Here is a 25663-nt window from a genome sequence, read left to right as displayed (position 1 = left end):
AAGTGGGATTTCGCCAGGGACCCTTGGCTGTCTCCTGTCTCAATCATATTGAATTGTGTGTATTGGATTAGGGTATTTCTAAAATTGGAATTTCTGATTTTGACGCAAGATAGGAAGTGAGCTTCTATATAATGGAATGGGCATAGGTTGATGCGTGTGTGTGTGTGTGTGTGTGTGTGTGTGTGTGTGTGTATTTTTTAAAAAGAAGACTTACGTTCAGGCCTGTTATATATCAGAAAATACTGCCTTGACTGCCTGTCTAGAAAAGTAGTTTGGGTAAAATGAGATTATTTCTAGAAGGCAAGGAAAGGGAATCACCTTGGTTTTCAACTTACTTGAATTACATTTGTGAGACTTTCAGCAAAGTAAAGGCAATGTTTCCTGAAAGAGAGGGAAAGAGTTTAATTCAAACAAAATAAAGGATGTGTAAACCATATTTGAATAAATTTTAAAATAAATTTAGTTTTCTTCTTAGCATTTTCTGTCCTCCCATCCCCACAAATATTGAAGCAAAAATTCAAAATATCTATTATCAAAGCCACATGGAAGTCCAGTGTCATTTTGAATGTTAGAAACCCAAAAACAAAACAAAGAAAAAAATCGAGTGTCGCATCTGAATTAGCATTTAAAGTGGCATGTTTATATAAAAAGAGAATAGTGTAATCTATCCTGAGAGTAAAGAGAGGATTTCAGACTGTGGAAGAATGTCAATTGCATTTATGTATTCATCGAATAGCCGGTTTGGTATTTGGCATATATTTGCAGCTTTGCTTATCACACATGCATTTGTCTTCTGTGAAGTGGGTAGGGAAGAGATTTAGGATATAGAAACAATGTAGGATTGATCTTCTTACCTTTGAAAATTATATGAAGACCTTAGTTTTGTCTCAGGGGAGAGGGTTAGGTTACCTGTGGGGAGGTTTATAAAAATCTGTGTGCATTGCGAAACACCCTTGGGAATGCAAATCAGAATCTAGTGTGTATTGAGGGCAGGGTAAGGTAGAGGCTTGAGTACTTTTAACTACTTTTCAAGGTGAATCTAAAATGCCATTCCCAGTTGAGAATTAACGTTCTTAGAGTTTTGGGGTGGGGGGGGTGTGTAGTGGTGAAGTGTGCTTTTGCATAGCTAAAAGCAGGGGCAGAAGTTCCCTATTTCATATTTACTGGAATAACTTTTTAGCAAATCAGAATCAAGTAGGATTGGGGAAAAGTTTTTTAGTGAGCAGTCCTTTTCAGCAATGCTTATTTAGAGTGACCGACTGAGAGAGGCAGATGTCTGTGCTGTCTCACTAAAAGCCACCTTCTCACATCTGTTAATCAATAGGCAATCAATCACTGAGTAGCATTTTGGAGCTTGGACTCAGAAGTCACACTGCCTAGGTTTGAATCCTGTCTCTGCCATTTAGCCAGCTGCATGACCTTAACCTCTATGTGCCTTAGTTTCCTAAAGTAGAATGAGAATATTATTGTGTCCTCAAATTGTTTAGAGGATTAAATTAATATTTGTAAAGTGTTTATGACAGTACCTGGCATACAATAAGTGCTGTATGTTTTCTTAAATAAATAAAATATATTGGGAATTATGCCCTTCTTTCTCTCCCCCCAGATCATTTATTTTTGTCCTGTTGAGTTAGGCAAAAGACCACAAAGTAGGCTGGGCAAGTCCCCTTAAAGCCAGATCATTGGAGTAGCATTTTCTCAGGGGCTGTTCCATTTCCATGAAGAGGTGAGAAAGGGGCAGTTGACCCCATGTCCTTGGATAGATCTTTCACTTGTACCCTGCGTTGGTAACCCTAAGGACACGAGCTCTCTACATTGCTGTGGAGACAGATGACACATGTGTTCTGGCTCAGTATTATTAGGCCATGAAGGAACTCACTCCCTGTCCTCAGTGGCCCCTTTATCAGATTTAAGCCATCTCTTCTCAGCAGGGTAATCAGGACACTCCTTGAAATTGTGTTTTGGGACTGACAGATGTTGATAGAATAATATGGTGTATTATAGTGGTCTATATGGAAAATTTTAATCATAGAATTTCAGAGCTAGAAGAAGCCTTAAGACAAGTCTGACTGAAAATATCTTTATTTAGTAAACAAGGAACCAATGACTCAGAGAATTTGAGGCTTGCTTGTGCTCAGGGAGTATATATGTTGATTGCAAACCATGACCAAAATTTAGGGTTCCTAACTCCCAGGGACTGGCAAGCAGCCTTTCCCTTTTGAGGTCAACATGCTTGGGTTAGAAACATAGATATCAACAAGGGAGTGGGTACTGATATCGTTTGGCTATGTCTCCACCCAAATCTCATCTTGAATTGTAAAAATCCCCACATGTCAAAGGTAGGGCCAGGTGGAGATAATTGAATGATGAAGATAGCTTCCCCCACACCATTCTCATGGTGGTGAATAAGTCTCACAAGATCTAATGGTTTTATAAATGGGAGTTCTTCTGCACAAGCTCTCTTGCCTGCCACCATGTAAGACATGACTTGCTCCTCCTTCACCTTTTGCCGTGATTGTTGGGACTCTCGAGCCATGTGGACCTATAAGTCTATTGAACTTCTTTCCTTTATAAATTACCCAGTCTTGGGTATGTCTTTATTAGCAGCATGAGAACAGACTAATACACGTATGTTTTGTTTTATAAAGAAATGTGAGCATCAACACCCACAGTATGGACCCAATAAAGGGTAGACCTCACAGAGTTTGCTTGACTTCACCATGTATGTCATAGTTTCTTTGAATATTTTGGAAAGCAAAGCCTCAAACTTGCCTTAAAATCATACCCTTAACAGTAGCTGAAGGGGAAACCTGCAGCCACACACCCAGCACTACCAGGATGCTGAGTTTACCTCAGACTAAAGAGAATAGTGACAGCCACACTGGTGTGGTGTAATGGTCCCAGCTGCAGTAACTGGCAGTCCCCAAATATATTCATTATCCAATTACCCATGTGAGCAGAGCAGCTGAATTCTGTGTTGTTCTCTCTTTACCCGGGTTGTGTGGTAGCAAGTTGGGCCCTGGTAGCTCTAACAGGGAACTGTGGAGAGGTAGGACTTCTCTTGTGTCCTGGTGTTTCTTGGAATCTGTGCCATCTCCTCTGCCATTTTGACTCCTGAGATTTAAATTCTTCTTTTACTCCATGTGGCCATAGACTATCAGACCTAAGTAACTACAGGAAAATACCACACCAAATGGTTTTCAAGGTTTCTTTCTCTACTTTTCTGAGTTAGGGACCTCAACCTCTGAGTATTTTGGTGGGCCATTTTTTTCCCATCTGAATACACATGTGGTTTGTTTGTTTTTTTCTTTGTTGTTGTTGTTGTTGTTGTTGTTTTTTGAGATGAAATCTCACTCTGTCACCAGGCTGGAGTGCAGTGGTGCAATCTCGGCTCACTGCAATCTCCACCTCCCTTCAGGCGATTCTCCTGCCTCAGCCTCCCAAGTAGCTGGGACTACAGGCGCATGCCACCATGCCCAGCTAATGTTTGTATTTTTAGTAGAGACAGGGTTTCACCATGTTGGCCAGGATGGTCTCAATCTCTTGACTTCGTGATCCACCCACATTGGCCTCCCAAAGTGTTGGGATTACAGGCGTGAGCCACTGCACCCAGCCCATGTTTTCTTTTAATAAGTTGTTTTATGATGTCACCTCTTCTGGGATGATGTTGAGGGCTTTCCCATGCTTAAGTACAGGAACATGAGACAAACCCATGGAAATGCCAGTAACTGAATACTTCCTCCCTGTGGCCGTGTGAGCTCTGCTTCATCCCGTGCATCACTCACATAACTTTTGACCAGCACCGTAAGGAAATTCTCTGCAGATAGTTCTGTGAACACATTTGCATGAGAGGAAAAAGTTTTACTGACTACAGTCTATATGTTTAATTTGCATGTGGAATCACATGCAAATGGTGGCAGGAACCTGACCTAGCATAGACAGACATATTTAAAACTTTTTTTAGATTGCAAATTCTAATAATAAGTTCAGGCTGGATGCAGTGGCTTACTCCTATAATGCCAGCACTTGGAGAGGCCAAGACAGGGGGATTGCTTGAGGTCTGGAGTTGGAAACCAGCCTGGGCAAAATAACGAGACCCTGTCTCTACAAACAAACAAACAAACAACAACAACCCCCCCCCAAAAAATTAGCTAGGCATGGTGGCATGTATCTATAGTCCTAGCTACTAGGGAGGCTGAGGCTGGAGGATTGCTTGAACCCAGGAGTTTGAGGTAACTGAGCTGTGATCATACCACTGCACTTTAGCCTGGGCAACAGAGTGGTACCCTGTCTCTAAAAAATAAATAAGTGAATGAATTTAAACGTGTATTATAGAAATATAATCTTTCAAGAAATATTTACATATTTCGTAGATGTTTATGTGAAGATGTCCTTTATCAGAAAATGCTAATTTAGCTTATGCTTTGTGCTCTTTATAGTGCAGAAAAAATGATTTTTAACTTTTGGTGTGTCATAGAGATCAGTGGGATTAACCTTTTGGTAACATTAGCGTCGAGTGCCTAACTCTTCCTAAACCCTGATTTTCCAATGCAGTCTTTTATTGTTATTGGGGGTGGTGGTATATGCTTTTACTTAGAGGGGTCAGCTTTGAGGCAGAGAGTATCTTCTAGATTTATTTTATTTTTAGGAAATTGAGCAGGGCATTTGATTTGAGAAATTGGTACTGTGTGCCTTCCATATGTGGCTGCTGTGGAACAAGTGGTAATGTTAATTGCAGGGAGAGTGGGACCTTCCCACTGGACTAGCAGCAGGACAAAGTGAGGGAGAGTTTTGCTCCTTTTCTCAGCTCCTTTTGGCCTCTCTCCCTAGGCAATAAACATTCAAGTTTGCTTTGCATGGGGCACATGAGTGGGTTTACCAGGGGGTTTGTATTTAAGCATATAAACCATAGTGTTTAGTATCTTAACAAATCAAGAATCAATTATCTGCAAGAATAAGCAGAAGGTTTTTTTTATGTCTAGAATAAATTAGCTTAAATGCTAAAACCGGTCCTTGTGGATTAAAGAAGCACTTGGAAGCAATGAAGTATATTTTTAAAATGCACTTGACATCATACACTGGAATGAAATTAATAGATCAGTACACAGTTTTCATGTCTTAGAGGAATAGTGGTGGCTTTTTAAGGTGGATTTCTAAGGTACTACCAATATGTATATAGATGTAGTTGAATTTGATAGAATCATGGGGAGAAATGCCATCAAACACCTGGTTAAAAGCATATTACTTATTATCTTTGAGAATTCAGGCCACTTAGGTTTATTCTATTTTTTTTCTCTTTTTTTGTTTTGCTGAAAGATGTTGGTTGGACATACCTTTAAGATGATGGTGGTGATTGTCTTGGGAGGCACTTAAAAGGAGAATTAAAACAAAGAGACTTCAAATTGGTTTTCATAAGGGTCTAAGTCTTTCCCTCCCAACACACACCACATCTACTATTTAATATCATCTAGGCTGTATTATGTTCATGTAACCAAGAATTGTGAATTCTGTTTGTGTTAACCCACAGAGGAATTTAAAACCACAAAACAAAACCTCTAAAACTGCTTCCTTTCATGGATTCCCAAGTAGCATGAACCAGTTTCAGCTGTTCCTACATGGTATAGTAGTGAGGTTTCCCCAATAGCTAGCACTGCATTTCTCTCTTAAAAAAGTATTATTGAGACATAATTGGCATACAATAAACTGTACATAATTTAAAGTGCACAATTTCATAAGTTGATATGTGTATACGCTCGTGAAACCACCAGCACAGTTGAGATAATAAAATACCCATCTCCCCCAGAAGTTTTCTCCTGCCCCTTTGTCATTGCTCCCCCACCCCCACATCCCCAACCAGACAACTACCAATGCTTTCCATCCCTAAAAATTAGTTTACATTTTTAAAAAACTTTACATAACTAGAGTAATATTGTATGCACCCTTCTTTTAGGCCTGGCTTCTCACTCAGCATAATTATTTTGAGATTCGTCCATGTCATAGCATATGTCAATCATTTATTAGAGTTTTTTTGCTAAGTAATATCCTATTGAATGACTGTGTCAGTTTCATTAGTCTCTTGCCACTGGACATTTGGGTTGTTTATAGCTTTTGACCATTATAAATAAACCTGATATATGTGATCTGTAAATGTTTTCTCCCAGCCTGTGGCTTGTGTTTTTATTCTCTTTATAGCATCTATTGAAGAGCAAAAGCTTTATTAATTCATTCTTTAAATGCTTTTGGTATTGGAGCTAAGCCGTCTTTCCCTAATCCAAAGTCACAAAGGTTTTCTCCTATGTTTTCTTCCAGAAGTTTTGTAGTTTTAGATTGTACATTTAGGTCTATGATTAATGTTAGTTGATTTTTATACATGGAGGGTGAGATATGGATTGAAGTTCATTTCTGCATACACGTCTCTAATCGTTCCCGCACCATTTGTTGAACAGGCTATTTTTTTCTCCTCTGAAATGCTTTGAACTTTTGTCAAAAATTAGTTGTCTGTGTATTTGTATTTCCATTTACAGACTTTCTATTTCATTGATTTGTCTTTACATCAATCTACTGTCTTGATTATTATAGCTTTATAATAAGTCTTGATCTCAGAAGCATTAGTATTCCAACTTTGTTCATCTTTTTTCAAAGTTGTTTTGGCTGTTCTAGTTGCCTTAATTGTAGGATCAGTTTGTCAGCTTCTACAAAAAAAAAGCCTGTTGATATTTTTATTGAAATCATATTGAATCCATAGATCAATCTGAGAAGCTATGAAAAGTTGACCAGTACTTATACTGAAATTCTAGTCTAAGAGATGGATTAAAGAGGACAATGTGTAAGCTGATAAAGTGTGGAAAGATGGGATGGAATGGCCCCCAGGGTGTGCTGATAGAGAAGAAGGACCAGGCTGGGGAGATTGAGTTGAGGAATGAGTGATCATAAATGAGCAAATACTTTGTCCAAAAAGCCCCTCAGAGAAGTGCAAGGGACGTAGTTGGGTGGGTGGTTCAGGGAGTAGCTCAAGTAATGATTTGAAGCTGAAGTCAGAAGGAACTAGCCACATTTCTTCTAGAAAGAACTATAATGGAGAGCTCACGCTTAGCATAGAGAGGGGATAGAAGAGGAAGAGTGTGACCAGAGGAGGTTCAGTGGCTGGGGAGAGAACCACGGGTCCAAAATGTTGTGATGCAGGGGACTCAGAGGGTTACATCATGCTTTAATGATTGCTACATTGCCTGAGTCTGATACAACAATGAAGGTCAGTTATACACTTGAACTGATCGCTTATCTAGGACAGTGGGTCTCAACTGGGGGTGATTTTACCCCCAAAGATGACATTTGACAGTATCTAGAGACCTTTTTGGTTGTCACAACTATTTGGGGACCAGGGTTTCTCTCACTGTCTTCTAGTGGAGAGAGGTCAGGGATACTGCTAAACACCTACAGTGAACAAGACAACCCCAAAGAATTATCTGCCCAAAATATCAGTAGTGCTGAGGATGAGAAACTCTGATCTAGAGAACGAGAGTCAGAAAAGAAGGTAGAGGCCCGGCGAGGTGGCTTATGCCTGTAATCCCAGCACTTTGGGAGGCAGAGGCGGGTGGATCACTTGAGTTCAGGAGTTGGAGACCAGCCTGGTCAACATGGTGAGACCCTGTCTCACCTAAAAATACAAAAATTAGCCGGGCATGGGGTGGCGCACACTTGTAATCCCAGCTATTTAGGAGGCTGATGCGGGAGAATCATTTGAACCCAGGAGGTGGAGGTAGCAGTGAGCTGAGATCGTGCCACTGCATTCCAGCCTGGGCTTCAGAGTGAGACTCTGTCTCAAAAAAAAAAAAAAAAAAAAAAAAAAAATCAAGTGGAATGAGAGCTGATTGTTTGCTGTGAGATTTCATGTTTTCTTCTGAGGAGAAATATTTGCTCTCTTGTATAGTGACTGTGGCATGTTTCCCTGGATGATAAGAAATTAGTCTGTGGGACTCCTCTTTGGGGATATTTTCAGAAGATTTCTAAAAGGGTTATCAAATAAAGCTAGTTTAACAAAAGAATAGCTTGACTAAAAGTAATTGGAAGAAAATTTTAGCATTTGAACTAGTGTACTTAAGAAAATTATTCTCTTTGGACATGGCATTGTCCATAGATGAGTTTGTCAATTAATGTACTTTTCAATACAAGTAATAGAAAACCTAACTCAAAGTGATTGGAGGAAAAAATTGCCAGCTGTGTAACTAAACAGTTGAGGCTGCACGCGGGCGCTGGTCCCGAGGGTCAGTGCTGTCTTGGGGACACAGGTCCTTCTGCACTGGGGGGCTAATCCTGAGGCTCACTGCTGTCTCAGGGACACAGGTCCTCCTGCACTGGCTGCAGGCTTCCTTCCTGGCTCACCCCTCAGTGTCTGCCTGCGGTTTCCAGAGTTAATGGAAGAAGAAGAAATTCTCTTCTCCTACCATTATGGGTTTCTCTTCGATTGGACCATTTTAAATTATGTGTTTAATCCTGAACATGGGAGTGTTTCTAGCATTACCATCATTAGCTTAGACCTGCGTTGTCCAGTGCAGCAGCCACTAGCCACATGTGGCTCTCAAGCTCTTGCAATGCGGCTAGTCCAAACAGATCCAGAAAAAGAATGGAAATATCTCATTAGTAATTCTTATGTTAATAGCATGCTGAAATGATAGTATTTGTGGGTATATTGGGTTAAATGTTATGAAAATTATGTTAACCTGTTTCTTTAAAAATAATTTTAATGTGACTACTAGAAAATTTTAAATTGTATAAGTGGCTCTGAATTGTATTTCTGGTGGAGAACAATGGTTTAGAACATTCAGGAGTCCTTGGAAATGGAGTGTAGTCAGTTCCACCCAAACTACATGGCTGATACACAGGGGGGAAAGAGAGATGGAATGGATATTAAGCAAGTAGCCCCAAATGAACACAATGATAAGACTGGCATAGGCAAAGAATGTTTGTTCATTTGCTACTGTTTTACTGAAGATGAATGTATAGAAATACTACTGTACTACCATTTATAAAAGTTAATAACATAGTTTTGAAAATTATGAAATTACTATTGTGCTCATAGTAACTAGTGAAACAGCACAAAGTTATACAAAGAGGAGGTAAATGATCTCCATCCCTTCCAATCCCTGTCTCTATCCACAACCTTAGGTAGTCATTGTTAGACTGGTGTGTATTCTTCCATTCTTCACTTCATATGCATACAGGTGCAGGTACATTTGCTTACATTGATTCGTTGCAGTTGTTGCTACTACCTGTCTTAAACAAGATGTTAAGCACCCACTCTTCAATTTTCTTTTGTCACTTTATCAGTCTCCCAAGTCAGTAGATACAAATTTATCCCATTTATTTTAATAATTATATTATGTTCTACATTATAGATATACCACATTTTATTTAACCATTTTCCTATTAACTGACATTCTTGTTGTTTTCAGTACTCCCTTTCTCCCCTCCCCACAACAAACAATGCTGCAATAAACAATTTTTTTACCTATATCCTTACGTACTGGTCCTTTTTTCTCCTATAGGATAGATTCCCAGAAGTGGAATTGCTTGGTCAAACGGTATGTGTATTTCTAATTTTAATAGCTATCACTTTACCCAAAAGAATAGAAAATCACCTTCACCCATAAGAATGCCCGTTTCCTACATTCTCACCAGCACTGGATGTCACTGCCCTTAATTCTTTCCAATCTTACTACGCCTGGTCATTACTTTAAATTGCATTTCCTTCACTACCACTGATGTTGAGTATATTTTCATATGTTTACTGTTCATTTACATTTCTCTTTTCTTCATTTCATGCTCATTTTCACTGCCCATTTTTCCATTTAGTAGTGTTTTTCTTTTTCAGTTTCTACAAACTCTTACGTGAAAGTATTAATCTGTTGTATGTGTGCAAATGTCTTTGCAGTTTTTATCTGTTTATGATGTCTTTTGCCAAATGAAATTGTTAATTATTATTTAATCAAATATGTCTTTTTCTTTATTGCTTCTGAATTATTTGTTTTGCTCAGAGTGGTATTGTCCACCCCAAGGTCATGCAGATATTCTCTTAAATTTTCTCACCATTTTTAAAAAAACATTCAATCTTCAACTTAAAATTTTGTACACGAGATGAGGTAGGATTCTCTTTCTTTTTTTTTTTTTTTTCCCTAGATGGATGACCAGTTACTTAAGTCCTAGTTAATACAAGAAAATTTATTTTTCATGGGATTGAAATGTTGTCCTTGTCACATATAAAGATGCCATATATATTTGGAACTATTTCTGGACTCTCTATTCTGCTCCTATCTGTCTGTTTCTGTGCCAACACCATTCTGTTTTGAATACACTGGCTTTTCTAGTGACTTATAATTTCTGGTAAGTCCTCCTTCACTCTCCTTTCATACTTTCATGACTTTTTTTAGCCAGTTATTTTTCCACATTGTTCTGGTTAAATTAAAATTGAAGGCGTTTTATCGTAAATGCTTTTAAAATGAAAGGTAATATAACACTACTTAATACGTAGAACCAAAAATTTAATATTTCTCAGTGTGGAGATCTCTTTACCTGATGCCACTAATTGGAAAAATATTTACTGAGAAACTAAAGGTTACTACTTCTGTCAGTTTTAATTCTTTAAAAGTGATTTACTTTATCTCTGTGATAATTGTACAATTATGCCAAGATGCAAATATTGGGATATAGCCATGAGTTTTTAATTATCCAATAATTATATTATTGCATTAAAGCTTAAGGGGTTGAAGTTTTCAATGAATGTAAGTTTTTAGTTTGCATGTCTGTTTATGTACCAAATTATGAAGTATACCCATATCTGGATTGGTTGAGAGATTTGTAAATATGATGTGAACAAAGAACTATAACTGAAATGCACAATACACCATGTACTTTGGAATCTTTTGTGACTTAATTCTTTTTAAGCTTAATGTTGAATATTATGTGGACTTTAGAAATTGTCACACTTGAAGCTGGATAAAGTTTTCGACTATTTGATATGCTTTTGGCCATTCTTAACTTTTAATTTATACTGTATATTGATATTAACTTAATTGTTTTTACTGACATTCTTAATTGCTTTTTGGAATTCATTTGCTGGTATAATACTAAAGTAATAAATACGTTGTGTTTTTCTAAAGGCATCTGAAATAGTGGAGCTAAATACTAAAACTGGGATAAAAATAATGGTAATTTTAGCTTACAAATAAAGACAAACAAATGTGAGGTCTCTATTTTACTTATGGAAGTAGAAGGACATCCTCATGTAGGTTCTACCTATGTTTACTTGATTAAGTAGAAAAAATTATTAGTTTATTCTGTAGCCAAAAATAAAACGGTGAAATGATTGGTATATATTATTGAATGGTATATATATAATGAATGGTATATATATTAATGATATACTTAGATAAAATTGTTTTAAAAGTTGAGATTTTGTTCGTGACTAGCTTGGCCAACATGGCGAAACCCTGTCTCTATTAAAAATACAAAAATTAGCCGGGCATGGTGGCACGTGCCTGTAATCCCAGCTACTTGGGAGGCTGAGATGGGAGAATTACTTAAATCTGGGAGGCGGAGGTTGCAGTGAGCCAAGATCACACCACTGCACTCCAGCCTGGGTGACAGAGCGAGACTCTCAACACACACACACACACACACACACACACAAATTTGAGATTCCTTCTAATTTTAATAGTAGTATAATTCACATAAATTGATATGGCACTTTCTTGCATGTATATGAATATTAAAGATGATAATTAGAAAAGAAGGGGAAATTAAGTTACTTGCATTAAGACCAAAAAAGGACAGTCAACTTAGAGTTAAACTGAAACCTTCCATATGAACTTAGCATCTTTACTAAATCAAAACAATTTTCCATCTCATTCTAAAGAAGGTAATTAACAGGCCGGGCATGGTGGCTCACACCTGTAATCCCAGAACTTTGGGAGGCCAAGGTGGGCAGATCACTTAAGGTCAGGAATTTGTGACCAGCCTGGCCAACATGTTGAACCCCATCTCTACTAAAAATACAAAAAACTAGCCAGGCATGGTGGCACGCGCCTGTAATCTCAGCTACTTGGGAGGCTGAGGCAGGAGAATCGCCTGAACCCACGAGGCAGAGGTTGCAGTGAGCCGAGATCGTCACTGCACTCCAGCCTGGGCAACAGAGCAAGACTCCATCACAGGAAAAAAAAAAAAAAAAAGAGAGAAAAAGGTGATAAACAGTTACCTTCTCTAGTACTCATATAAAAAACTAATAGGCACTTTATTTACCCTGATTTTGGTCTCTAATATTATTCTCCACTAAAGGTCACCAGGACTGTTTTTGGAACATAACTGGATGTCATGATTGAAATAGGCAGAATTTTGTTGGAACATTTTCTTTTTTTGGAACTCTTTCTCTCTCTTTCTCTATTTTTCTCTCTCCTTCCTTCCTTCCTTCCTTCCTTCCTTCTTTCTCTCTCTCTCTCTCTTTCTAATGAACAAGGATGCTTTTAATGATGTGTGGAAGTTGAGCAGATGAACCAAATTGAGGTGACTTCTGCTGGCTAGTAGTGAAAATTTAAGTAGCAAAGAGGAAAGTAATTATAAGCCATTTTAACAAGTTGAACCTCTCAAAAGCCAAGAGTCAATCATGATATATTCAGAGGTGACAAATGATACAAACTATGCTAAATAAAAGGCATATTGTGTTTCCAGTATTTTCAAATAAGCTGCATTTTGATCAACTCAAATTGTGTTTCCCTACTCTCGTTTGAATCATTATCAAAATTGACAGAGTTGATAAAGATAAATATAAAAAAATTAGAGTATATTTTAAATATAATTATGTGTATCTGTGTAAATTCCACATTGTTAAAAATCAATAAATAACAGGTATCATAAGATTAACACTTGTTTCTTTTATAATACTTGCATTTAAGTGTTGTTAATATGTTTCTCTTATAATACCTACACTGAAACATTGAATGTGCGATCTCAGCTCACCACAACCTCCGCCTTCCAGGTTCAAGCGATTCTCTTGCCTCAGCCTCCCGAGTAGCTGGGATTACAGGCATGCGCCACCATGCCTGGCTAATTTTTGTGTTTTTAGTAGAGACAGGGTTTCTCCATGTTGGTCAGGCTGGCCTCGAACTCCCTACCTCAAGGGATCCGCCCGCCTCAGCCTCCCCAAGTGCTGGGATTACAGGCATGAAAATGTTTCTTTTATAATACTTATATTTAACCCTTGAATTTGTTCCAGGGCTGCCTAATTTCTAATGACTCTGGAAGATAAAGTCATTAGAATAGAGAACTTTTCTGTTTTTGTGAAACAAATAAACATAAACAACCAGAAAGCCTGGGGGTTGGAATGAGGATTGGAGTGCCCAGACAGTGCTGTGACTGTGGAGTTTATTATTCCCAAAGCCAGAAAAATCACAGCGGCTGCAGTGGACCAAGATGCCCAAAAAGCCACTTATGATTAGAGGGTACAAAGTGATAAGTTGGGATGCACTAGAATAATAAAGTAATGTTCACATGACTTAAAGAATAAGGTCGGGTGGCAGGGGGGTTGCCCTAAAACTGCAACATTGGGTAAAAAAAAAATCATGTATGTTGATTTAAATGAATCAACTAAGGTTATGTTAGAGCCCCTAAGTCTGACATAAGGATACTAAGCAAATGAGTATTCTGTGCTGACTAGAAAACAATAATATACCTCCAAAAATATTTCAGGCCTCATGTTCAAAGCGGTACTCCATAAAGGCTGGGGACATCGCTCCTGGACCTAATGAGGTGAGGTAAACTGCAGCCCACCTTCGTTCAGAGGCATTCTTAATTTATATCAAACTGAAATAAAACCCTTATGTGACATTGTAAAAGGTGAAAAAATAGTACAACTAAAGATTAAAACTGCGGCCAGGCATGGTGGCTCACACCTGAAATCCCAGCACTTTGGAAGGCCGAGTCAGGCAGATCACTTGAGCTAGGAATTCGAGACCAGCCTGGCCAACATGGTGAAACCTCATCTCTACTAAAAAAAAATACAAAAAATTAGCCGGTATGGTGGCGCACGCCTGTAATCCCAGCTACTCAGGAGGCTGAGGTGGGAGGATGGCTTGAGCCTGGGAGGCGAAGGTTGCAGTGATCCTAGATCATTCCACTGCACTTCAGCCTGAGTGACAGAATGGGACCCCATCTCAAAAGAAAAATAAGAATCAAGATCAATGTTTTGCATGCATTAATTATCAATGTAAGACTTGTAAAGTTTGCGTACAAATGGCCAAGATAAAATGTAACTTCATGTAACGTTCTAATTAAATAATATTATCTTCTTGTGAAAATGCTGCCTTTATTCAATATTACTTTCATGTATTTGGTAAGATGGTACCATCTTAGATTGTCTCAAAATGAAATGCCACCAGTCTTCCATCTTTATTTTGCCTTAGTCCACTGCTAGAGTATGTTAAGCCTCCTACACACAGGAGGTAGCAAATTACTGACACAACAGATTCAGTGCCTGTGCGGGACTTCCATATTGCTGAAATTTTAAATGGCTCTATCAGTGGGAAAGTGTAGCATCCTATGAGAAGATGCAGTTCTTTTGGAGTATGGATCCACTCTGTTTCTGGGCTCGCTGTGGAAATTGTAAATCAGCTGTAATTGTTACCTGAGTGCTCGTCTTCCCTGCTATCATGTCTTCTTCCTATTAAGAGATGAGTTGAGACTGCTCCATTTATTGGGATGAAGCCATTGGGTCAGTAGTCAGTGACCCTTATTCTCTGTGCCTTAAAGAGAAATAGCCTTTTTCCTTTGGGAACCTATTGTGAGCTGGTGACATGTACTGCCAGCTTCATGTAACTTCCAGGTTAACTCATGTCAAAGGACTATCTTTTAAAGCGACACATTGAATTTGGTCCCTAGTTATGAATCCCCACAATACTTGTGTACATCTAAATGTTTAAATGTCAACCTCTTCTCCGTTTTCTGCTGTCATTTCTGCTAAAAATGACAAGAATTGTAATGAATGAAATAACTACTTGCAAAAAAAAATACTGTCTCTTCTAGTATTGCCTTTGTTAAAGGCCAGCTTACTATTGCTTAGAAAGGGATAGGACTATTGAGATGTATGAATAGAAAACTTCAAAAGTGAAGCTGTCAAAGTAATGGAAAATAAGGATATTTTAAATATAATTGCAGTTGAATTCAGTAGTGAAAAAAAAGTCAAAGGATTTCTACTTAATGCCATCCTGAGGTGTGGAACATTTTGTAAGAATGAGTAGGATATTCACAGAAAGGAGAGCACCTCAGCATTCTCCAATTTAGGGTGGCACATGTTCCCCAACCTCCAATTTATCTGACCAGGTCTCCGCTGTATCTGTTAAGACCCCTTCATTTTCATCTTCTTGGGCGTCCAACCGTGGAGCATAAGATCACATTTGTTAGGGACACTGTGACTGAACAAATATTTTCTTTTACATGGTGCTTTCAGAAGAATTCTTTTATCTCCTAGATGGCCAGGCTCCTTGGAAGCCTGAACAATAAAATCTGAGCGATCTATTTTGGCACCAGAATCCTGTGAGCTCAACACACTTTGAAGCGGATTGCTCCCCATTGTGGGGCCACAATAAAAAGTGGGGTTTTTCATAGTCCTTGTATTAATGTCTGCAAAGCCAGATGGCTTTGTAAAATGAGTGCAAAAGCAGTATAACTGATTAAAAGAAACGCTGGGTAGTTAAAGGCTTCCATACCCAATGTGAGTCTGGCAGAAAGCATTGTCCTCTTGGGATACGTTAATATTGGGGAATCTCACTCTCCTGTCTTCAAGGGTCAGCCGAAGATAGTCGAGACAGGTGTTGGTCACAGGAGCCTTCAACATGAAGGCTGAAAAAATATGTCTAGCTGGCCATTGAGAGAATTGCCACGAAACAAAATAATGCAACTGGTTGGTGAGGGAAGTGCTTTCTGTAGGTAGAACTTTCTGAGGTTGTGGCTATCACGTTGTTCTCTTTTTCCTGTTTTTTTATTGTGGTCCTAAATCTGCATCCTCCTGTAACCCCCAGATTCCACTGTCTTATACCTAAGGGTAACCAAACTCATGCTTCTTCTCAGTATAGTCTAAATGACTCTTGAGGTTGCAAAGATCTTGCTTTTTGGTTGCTGCTCTAGAAATCATCCTGCCTGTGTTTGTAACCTGCCTGCTGACCTTAACCTCACAACGCAGTCATATATTTCAAGTTGTTTGGGGAGAAGGGGGTTGATGAAACCTGGCCTTATACATAAAGGGATTCAGAGATGTGGCAAATTGTTCTCTGGCTTTAAAAGCTATCATTCAATTATTGGGAAATGGCATTCAGGACCGAAGGAGCAAAAAGCTCATCTTAAGATGTGTTTTAAAAACCTGTCATAAAAGAGTTAGGTGGCCCCTGGTTTAGTTGCTTTTCCATCATCAGGAAACCCTTTAATCTTTCAGTGAATGACATATGATAGGATTTTAAAAACCAAGCCACCTTGCTGTTCCATTTTCTCCTTGTTGCCATCTCATCTTCCTGACTCATCAGATTTGGTGCTGATCTGCTTGCAAAGTAGGAAAGGCAGAGGGCCTGGCACCTGTGTATTCAGTTGAAAATAGCCAATTTCAGAAGAGTTTGTACATTTTGACCTTTCTGAACTTCTTTGGATCCTTTTGAAGAGGGAAGTAATTCTAACCTGGAGGCATTCCCAGTAATTATTTTGGAGAATAAACTGATATGTGTATCCCCATTATTGTGGTCTATCTTTTGAGTAAAAAAATAGAATTTATAATATTTTAATAGGACTAGTTGGTCTTTGTAGAAAATAATTTTTTTTTTTTTTTTTTTTTTTTTTTTTGAGATGGAGTCTGGCTCTGTCACCCAGGCTGGAGTGCAGTGGCGCGATCTCGGCTCGCTGCAAGCTCCGCCTCCCAGGTTCACGCCATTCTCCTGCCTCAGCTTCCTGAGTAGCTGGGACTACAGGCGTCCGCCACCGCGTCCGCCACCGCGTCCGCCACCGCGTCCGCCACCGCGTCCACCACCGCGCCCGGCTAATTTTTTGTATTTTTAGTAGAGATGGGGTTTCACCATGGTTTTGATCTCCTGACCTCGTGATCCGCCTACCTCTGCCCCCCAAAGTGGTGGGATTACAGGTGTGAGCCACCGCACTGGGCCTGTAGAAAATAATTTAAACAATATTTCAATTGATCATGTAGGTGGTCATTTCAGAAAAACTAGAAAATACAGATAAGAAAAAATGCATTTAAAATTACCCCATATTTTATCACTTAGGGAAAAGATAGTTTACAAAGCAGAAAACTGAGCTTTTACTTCTATCTTTTGATGCATTAAATAATTTTTCCTTTAAGTACTTTCAGTGTTACAGTCTCAGCATTTAAGAAATAGGATAACATTTTATTTTACTGTGAAAATTCTTAGATCATAAAGCATGGATCGTTTTTTCTGAGTATTTATATTGTAGAAAAATACAGAAATGTGAAGAATAAGATAGTTTTTACCCATAGTCTAACCATGTAGGATAGTTGGCACAAATGTTTTTCTATATACTTTTAGATTTTTTTCTAAATTCTTATTTGATAATTATTGATTCTTGGCATGTGTTTTCTTTCCAGCTGGGAAGTACTTTCTGCACGTACCAGTTATGTATTAGTTGAGTGCTCTGCTTGCCCACAAAATTTGCTGCATCTTGAAACAGAAAAAGCCAGGAGAGCTAAGTGTTAGACAGTTTTTAGTGGTCATGTGTAGTTGTTTAGGGTACTGAGGCATTTCCTCAGTTTCAGTAATTCATTTTACGAAATTTCAAAAGGTAACATTTTTCCTTCAACTGTTGGTGATACTTGTTTAGGTTCAGGAAAGCTTTTACATTTTATGTGCAGGAAATCACTCTAAACAGCACATTTAATAGGTTCCAGTAGTCAACAGAGATGCTATATTCATTTAGGGAATATAACAGATTTTCTTTGTCTTGCCTTAACACTTGGGGCTTTATAAGATTTCCCCAGAAACCAGGACTGTAGCCATTCTTAGCCAAGTTATGATTTATAGAGTGATTTATTGATCATGGAAGATTTCCCAGAGTTCCTCAGGATATATCATTAATGTAACTTTGTATATGCTGTCCTGCTGGAGTGGAGGCTCCCTAGGGGTAAGAAGTTTGGTTCCCTGCACTGTGCCTAGCATGTAGCAGATGTTCCATAAATATTTGTAGAATATTGTTTTGTGTGATTTTTAAATCATGTGTCTCCCTTATTGCCTAGCACTCTCATTGACTAACCCTATAACTGATCAAGTAATTATTGAATTCCTACATTAAATTGCTCCAACTTTGAATAAGAACATGCTATGTTCCTAATATGATGGTGAATGTTGAGTCCTCCATTTAATGAGCTTTCAGCCTAGTACAATTTTTTTTTTTTTGCATTTAAGTCTTTTATGAGAACAGATGAGTGATGGATTCACTACTGATTAATGTTTGACCAGTCTTCTATATAAAGGAATACAATTTAATTCTCATCCATTTGGGCTTTTTGTCAAGGAGAGGTTTCGGCATAGGTGATGTAGACTCTCATTTACTGGTATGAATTAAGGAGTTCCAGAAATAGATGACTATGCAAATTATTTCCAATTAGTCTGTCTTATGTCACAGCCTTATTGGTGGTGGAGATGGTGAGATAATACAAGTAAAAAATAGATATCAGCTGATAGGAATAAAATTAAATTATTTTCTGGCTGGGTGCGGTGGCTTATGCCTGTAATCCCAGCACTTTGGGAGGCCGAGATGGGTGGATCACCTGAGGTCAGGAGTTCAAGGCCAGCCTGACAAATATGGTGAAACCCTATCTCTACTAAAAATACAAAAATTGGCCGGCATGGTGGTGTGCACCTGTAGTCTCAGCTACACGGGAGCCTGAGCCAGGAGAATTGCTTGTACCTGGGAAGCAGAGGTTGCAGTTAGCTGAGATCGTGCCACTGCAGGCCAGCCTGGGTGACAGAGCAAGACTCCATATCTCTTTCTCTCTCTTTCTCTCTGTGTGTGTGTATATATATATATATATATATATATACACACACACACACACACATATATACACACATATATGCATATATGTATGTATATGTATATATATGTGTATATATATGTGTATATATGTGTGTGTGTATATATATATATTTCCATTATTGTTCCTATGGCTTGAATACATTGATAGTTTTTTGTTGCTTTTTGTTTTTTTGCTATATGAAGGAAAAAAGGAAAGAAAATGTTAAAACAAATGAAAGTGATAGGACTGTGGCCGAGGAGCACCATCATTTTGGGTGGGTTTTCTTTGTACTAAAAGTATAAAGACATGCTAGAGAATAATTACCAAATTTACATCAGTGGTTACATCTGAGGGGAGAGAGGGAAACTGAGATCAGAGAGAGTTGCCAGAGCCTTCAGCTTGTTTATGTATGATTTATCAAGTTGGGTAGTGAATATACAGGTAGGTATTCATTATGTGATTCCCTTCCTATGTTTTTTAATTTAAAAAAATAAAATCTGGAGAATGGATATGCATGGAAGTGAGATTTCCTATCGTTTTCTTTTATCATTAAAGGGTTTGGCTTTCTTCTCCAGCTTTTTAGCCTCTTCTATTTCCTGTGTCTTCCAGACAGATCCTGTGGCAAGATGGCCAGGAGAAGGAAAGAAAGAGAGATGTTATGGAAGCAGAGAATTACATTTAAGAGACAGTGACCCATAGCATACACTGAGATATTTGACCTTGTTGAATCCTCAGAAGTGAGCAGTTGTAATACCTCCAGATACGTAATTATTTACTTGTACTCTTCTTTCACTCAGTTGGTTTCTATTTCTATATAAGCCTTTGACAGCTACATATCCAGGTGTTAACATCACATGTGCAGGTTTTGAAATTTAGGTACCCAATTTAGCAGCATCTGACTTCTCATTTTCTTGCTCATAGTAGTATATGATCCCTATCAGGATGGAGGGGCCCTGTGCCTGTCCCTTACTCTCAACCAGGAATATTCCTGGAACCACCCCTGAAGTCTGCACGGCTGGAGCCCCATGTGTGTAAATGATGGTGGCTGAAGGGGCTTGAGAAGTAACTTGGTGGAGACAGAGAGTAGGCAGAGAGTCACACACAGTGATGTGGACAGACACTTGAGAGGAAAGGAGGCAATGTACTGGACCCAGGAAGGTGCTTGAAGATGCTCCATCTGCCTCATGTATCAGTTTCCTAGGGTTGCCATGACGAAGTATCACATATCAGGTGGCTTGAACAACAGAAATTTATTATCTCGCATTCCAGAAGCTAGAAATCCAAGATCATAGTGTTTGCAGGTTCGATTCCTACTGAGGACTATGAGGGAGAACCTGTTCCATGCCTCTTCTAGCTTCTGGTGGTTTGTGGGCAATCTTTGGCTTTCCTTGGCTTTCAGAAGCATCATCTCCATCTCTGCTTTTATCTTTACATGACATTTCTCTGGTCTGTACGTCTATCCCTGTGTCAAATTTCCACTTTTTTATAAGGACACAGTTATATTGATTTAGTGTCCACCCTAATGACTCCATCTGACCTTGATCATCGGCAAAGACCCTATTTCCAAATAAGGTCAAATGCAAAGGTACCAGGTGTTAGGACTTCAACAGCTTTCCAGGGGCACAATTCAGTGCATAATACCCCTTCCATTCTCATCCCTACTGCTCAAGTCTAGAAGGCAGATTCTATCTGCCAGTAGACATGGCCCAATTGAGCATGTTGTGGTTTGTGGAATGTCTCCTCTTTTCTTACTGAGTTCTTCAGAATGGGGTCCATAGTCCCATTGATAGAGAGTGAAAGGACTGTGGAAAAACACAGGGATAAGACAAATTACTTGTTGGGGAGAGGACAATTGAAGGGTTCATTTGCCAGATTGCAAAGTCAGAAAGAAGTACGAGTTGCTCTTTGCTGCTGTTTCTTTCACGCTCAATCCAGGCTTTCCTCCACAGCTCATTAAGGCAAAATCTAGTTTATCAAAATCCAAACAGCTCCACTTTCAATAATGGCAAATAAATACCATCTCTACTACATTACCTGTTAAATTGGCCTTTGTGGGTAAACCTAGAAACCTCCCAGCTGTTTATAACATTGTTTCTCTGAGAATGTGGTCTGGTTTCTCAAACTTATAGATGCACCTTCAGAGCACAGCTTTGTATGTGGTGGAGATTAGCTGGGGAAATAGGGGTTGGTCAGGACTAGGGGTCATACCAGCCTTAATTCTTTTTCCATGTTGAGTGCTTCTGGAAAGATGCAGAGGGACACTCTGGGCAAGAGTGCTCTTCTGTGCTAGAAGGCCATTGCCCGCTCAGTAGTGGTGTCTCCTTGGTCAATGATGATTCCCCTGAGGTGGAGGACTTCATGCTCTTGCCCAGAATTAAAACTGGCTGGGTGACTGGGAGAAGCATCAGCTAACCCAAAGTCTGTGTGTATTAGCTGTGTTCTCCAGAGAGAATCAATAGAGGATGGATGGATGGATAAGAGGGGATTGATTAGGGAAATCTGTTTACATGATTATGGAGCTTGAGAAGTCCTACAACAAGCTGTCTACAAGCTAGAAACCCTGGAATGACAGTAGCATGGTTCAGCACGATACAAGTCTGAAAGCCTCAGATGCAGGGAAACTAATGGTGTAATTATCAGTCTGAGGCAGAAGGCCTGAGAACCTTGGGGGCCATTAGGGTAAGTCCTGGATTCCAAAGGGTGGAGAGTCTGGAGTTCTGATGTTCAAGGGCAGGAGAAGACACATGTCCCACCTCTAGGAAATGGAGAGGAGGAAATCACCTTTCCTCTGTCTTTTTTGTTCTGTCTGGGCCACCATCTGATTGGGTAGTGCCTGCCCACATTGAGAGAAAATCTTCTTCACTTAGTTCATGGACTCACATGTCAATCAGTCTCCTCTGGACACACCCTCAAAGACACACTCAGAAATAATGCTTTACCAGTTCTCCGGATGTTTCTTAATCCAGTCAAATTGACACCTAAAATTAACCATCACACTGTACTTCCCCTTTGCTTTAATGATAAAACTCTGCTTTTTGTCAGGATGGTAATGTTTTCAGCTAAAAGGATATACTTATCAGCCTCCCTCTCTCACAGCTAGATACAGTTATGTTACTATATTCTGGCTGATGAGATGTAAGCAGAGGGAATTAAATTCAAGGGATAGACAGCTGGTTGGGCACCTTTTTCCTTTTCTCCTTTATCTGGAATGAATTTGTGTTGGCCAGAGCTCCAGCAGCTGTATTGGTCCATGAAATAAACATGAAGGTAGACTCTACATGCTAAGGATGATGGAACTGCAGGGTAGAAGTAGCTTGAGTCTGATGATTTGCTAGCTACCAAACCACCCCTGCTTCTGAACTTCTTTTACCTAATGAAGCGATAAACTATTTTGCTTAATCACTTATTTGGCTTCCCAGTTATCTGCAGCCAATTCTAACTCATACAGAGACCTTTCCATAGGAACCCCAATCACTATCCCGTAGATGATATAGTATGTTCAAAAATAAAGGCCAACCAAGTGGAACGAAGAAAAGAGAATTACTTTCCAAGACCTAAAGAACAATGGGTCTGCTATGTGCCATGGTATCTTTTCCCCAAAGCATCTTGAATGAGAGCAGGAAGAGACGACTGAAACTGTGCCCCCTTTAGCTACTTCCTTATTTCATCAAATTTCGCTTTTATCTAATACCATAGATAGTGTTGGCCGTTACCATTTTCTGCTATCTCACATTGAGTTACAGCAGCAACAACATCTTGGCAGTAAAACACTGTTTTGAGTACTTCATTGCTTTTTACTGTTGTTTCAGAAAGGTGAGTAGAAAAGAGAAGTATGTGCTGATTATCTGGTAAGAAGTGTAGTTCCCACAAACTAAATGCAGCTGACACCACAGGGAAATTACCTGGCTTTCCAAAAAGGTCTAATCTTTAGCTTCAGTAAGACATTCATTGTATTTGGTCCAGTGGTGTGTGTATATGATTGTGAATGAGAAGAACAAAGGTAAAGGATTTGAACAGATCGGAAGTATATCAATGAGGAGTATATGAGGAAGAATTAGGAAGTTTGAAATTTTTTATGTCTCAAGGAATAAAAACTTCCCTGACAATATATATCTGACCCTTTGACATGCTTTCAGGAATGTGTGAAGCAGGAAAGTAAAGAGCTGCCTTTATATCATTCTATCTGGGTTCACTGTCTTTCAGCAACTGAGCGATTCTCTGATAGAACATCGTGGATTGAGAGGAAATAAGAATGGGTGTGCCTGCTTTAGGATTACACAGTGCTGGACCTTTGAGGAAGGAGAAGCAGAGATGGATAGAATTGTTGTGGCAGAACTGAGCTTGTATACTTGGTCCTGTGGAGGGTATCCACTCTCCTTCCAGCTGCATAGGGTAAATAAAACTTTCTGTAAAGCTTCTTTATCTGTCTTGAATTATTCATGTTTCTCTGCATCTTTGGATTTACAGCCAACCCTCAGAGATGAAGATTTTCTTGGAGGACCAAATTTAGGGGAAATATAGCTTCTGAGAACTTATTTTATCTGTAACAAGGCCAAGTCAGTTTCTAAGTGTCTCATTTTAAAGTCACAATGATATGAGACCCTAAGTAGTATCTACTGCTTGGGGAACTGAGAAGGCAATTCATGCTATCCATTTATACTTACCAAAGTATATAAAATGACATATTTTCTCACTGAATATGTTTATCCTTATTTTTATGGAGTTTCAGACATTTACCAGGGTTTTTTAAAGGTTTATTTCTGATTGCAGGTCCTAGTACCCTGTTTTTCCCTCAAGCTATTAATTTTTCCAATTGTGAGCTTACTTTTCTTGTTGCTTATCAGGAACCTAATTCTTTGTTGTGAGGGTGGAATTTCTGTACCGGGTTTGTGGAAATTTCTTCTTTCCTGTATCTTTTGTTGGGAGGGAGAGATGTTGCAATGAGGTTTGTGAAAGGAGCCGAGCTAACTCTGATTCTAACAGTTTTCTTAATATATTTCTAATGAAGTTATTATAGTTGTCACTTGATGAAACAAGATTGAGCTAGACATTATGTTGGATTTCATTTATTGATTTCTAGTTATTCCATGGCAATCTAGAAAGTTTGGAAATGGTGTTTTCTTTTTTCATGCAATACCTGGCCTCCATTACAAAAAATATTTAGCTCATATTGAAGATAGCATTGCTGCCTGAAAGGCATGTATATATTAGTACACTGTATTAAAAAAAAAGAGGAAATAGCATCCAATTTCCCCAGCGCAGGACTATAATAGTTTCCTACTGAAATTACAACCAGAATAATACTGACACCTGGTGATCCCGTAGTGTGATCTCACCAAAGCTTTGAAAGTACGTGGAAGGAGCCCTGAAACCACGTTATCTTCAGGGAATTATAGTTAGTATCCAGTTTTGTTTTTTCAGGGGTGAGGAGGGGTGGTATGAAGTATATCTTCAATAGCTTAGCTGGTAAGAAACATCACACTGACTTCCTCCTTCAGTGAACTATCCCTTCTGAATTGCTCTAAATAAAATCTTAAGTAATGAGGGCTTTTTGTAGATAATCTGTTTGTCAAACTGCAATTTGAATTATTTGAGAGGTTTCTGAGGATGAGTAGGTAAAAAGTCTTCATCAGGTCTGTCACCGTTATCAGAAACATGCCAAAACCTTATCAGTTTATATGAGGTTGGCCTTTTCATTGGGAATTCCCAATTGGGCATGGAGAGAGGGGTTCAGTCCTAGAAATGAATGGCTTGTTTTATCTTCTAGTTTACTTACTCAAACAGTAAATTCATAAGATGGCTATTCCATAGAAAACTTCAGTTTCATTAGTTTATTTTAGCTGGATAACATGTGATTGTGGAAGTGGAGGTGACTGAGATCTCAAGGCTACCCCACAGGTTGTATATTTCAAGAAATAACAGTTTGTTTTCTCATGAAAATTGAAAGGGAAAAGTAGAGAAAAAACGATATGAGATAAACACGTGTTGAAATTGTGCTTATGCTTTGAATGAAATTCCTTGCATGGCTGATTCTTATTTAAGGCCAGAAATGATGAAACCTTGATCTGAAAGCTGCATTATAAAGTGAAGAGATGATGAAAGTTTTCTCCATATTGGGGTTGGTAATTAGCTATGCGTGGGTCATGGGTTGATGATTAGTTCTGTTCCTCAGAGCATGTCTGCAATCTTTGATATCTACTTAAGCTATGTAAATAATTTACACAGTTTTTATTATGATTTTTCTATTAGTCTTTGATAGAGTGAAACTTGATATTTTCTCTGACAAACCATGAAATTTAGCAATTAAATCTTTTTATTCATCTGAAGTCTGTACTTGGTGAAAATAAGTCTCAACAAAACATTGTGTTGGGGCTTTCAAAATATTATTTAGTGGTTCTTTGGCATCTAGTAAACATAGCTTTTCATAATTATTTCTAATCTCCTTATAGTTATAGCCTTTAATTCTCACCTAAATAAGAATCATATTTTGAAACCCATAGACATTGGGAAACCAGAGATTTTTTGCCTCTTCAACACCTTACTTTTGCATATCTCAAGTTTATTATTTATTACTACATTTAGTCTTCCATA

At 38.7% G+C, this 25663-nt stretch overlaps 1 protein-coding gene across 11 annotated transcripts in view; it reads left to right on the top strand.

The window, feature by feature from the left end:
* The window catches only part of MAST4 (microtubule associated serine/threonine kinase family member 4), a 582575-nt gene that overhangs the window by 319692 nt on the left and 237220 nt on the right, over positions 1-25663 (top strand). For 6 of the 11 annotated variants that reach the window (XM_055112337.2, XM_034960011.3, XM_055112339.2 and 3 more), the window contains one exon: positions 9543-9578. The exons of the other annotated variants lie outside the window; for them this stretch is intronic. In XM_055112337.2, coding sequence (XP_054968312.1) covers positions 9543-9578 — 36 coding nt within the window. The remainder of the gene's footprint in view (positions 1-9542; positions 9579-25663) is intronic. 11 annotated transcript variants of the gene reach the window in all.

This window comes from Pan paniscus, chromosome 4 (assembly GCF_029289425.2).
Source record: "Pan paniscus chromosome 4, NHGRI_mPanPan1-v2.0_pri, whole genome shotgun sequence".
In the NCBI taxonomy this organism is placed as follows: Eukaryota; Metazoa; Chordata; class Mammalia; order Primates; family Hominidae; genus Pan; species Pan paniscus.
Note: the sequence above shows the minus strand (reverse complement) of the source record. Positions and strands in the feature narration are given on the sequence as shown.